Here is a 574-nt window from a genome sequence, read left to right on the forward strand (position 1 = left end):
AGCCCGGCAAAGGAGCCAGTCAGCTTCAACCAGGTGCGTGGTGACAGGGCAGGGGCGACAAAGCTGGGGACGATGCTGTGCCCGCTGCCCTGCTCATGCCCCCTCCTGCTCTCTCCCTGTAGCTGACCACGCGGCGGCTGGTGGACGAGAATGGCATCATCCCTCCTGACACCTTCTACATCTGCCTGACGGTGTGGGCCAGCAACGACCCCCTGGGCTTCGCCGCCTCCCAGGCCAACTTCTACCCCCCGCCGCCCGAGTGGATCCAAGTACGACACGACGGGAGAGAACCTGCGAAGTGAGTGAGAGCGGTGGGCTCCACGCGGCCCCCTCCTGCCCCCTGGCATCTCCCGGCAGAGGACCCCGCTCCCTGCACCTTTCCTACTCCTCAAGCATCCCCCCAAGAGAAAGCCTCTGCATCCCTTGTCCCATCAGCATCTTGGTAGCATCCTGCTTCCCCATGCCCTGCACCCCACACCCTGAGCATCCCACTGCGCGCTCCCGCTGCCCTTCGCCCTTCTGCTGCAGCAACACACCCCTGCTCCAGCCCACGAGCATCTCACTGCAAAGAGCC

The 574-nt window shown here is 65.0% G+C and overlaps 1 protein-coding gene across 1 annotated transcript in view; it reads left to right on the plus strand.

Annotated features, from left to right (window-relative positions):
- The window catches only part of PTCH2 (patched 2), a gene marked incomplete at both ends in the record, with an annotated part of 8,103 nt that overhangs the window by 6,041 nt on the left and 1,488 nt on the right, over positions 1–574 (plus strand). Inside the window, 3 exon segments of the mRNA XM_010158054.1 lie at positions 3–33; positions 123–265; positions 267–298. Coding sequence (XP_010156356.1) covers positions 3–33; positions 123–265; positions 267–298 — 206 coding nt within the window.

The sequence above is a fragment of the Eurypyga helias genome, unplaced genomic scaffold (assembly GCF_000690775.1).
Source record: "Eurypyga helias isolate BGI_N326 unplaced genomic scaffold, ASM69077v1 scaffold27998, whole genome shotgun sequence".
NCBI classification, from domain to species: domain Eukaryota; kingdom Metazoa; phylum Chordata; class Aves; order Eurypygiformes; family Eurypygidae; genus Eurypyga; species Eurypyga helias.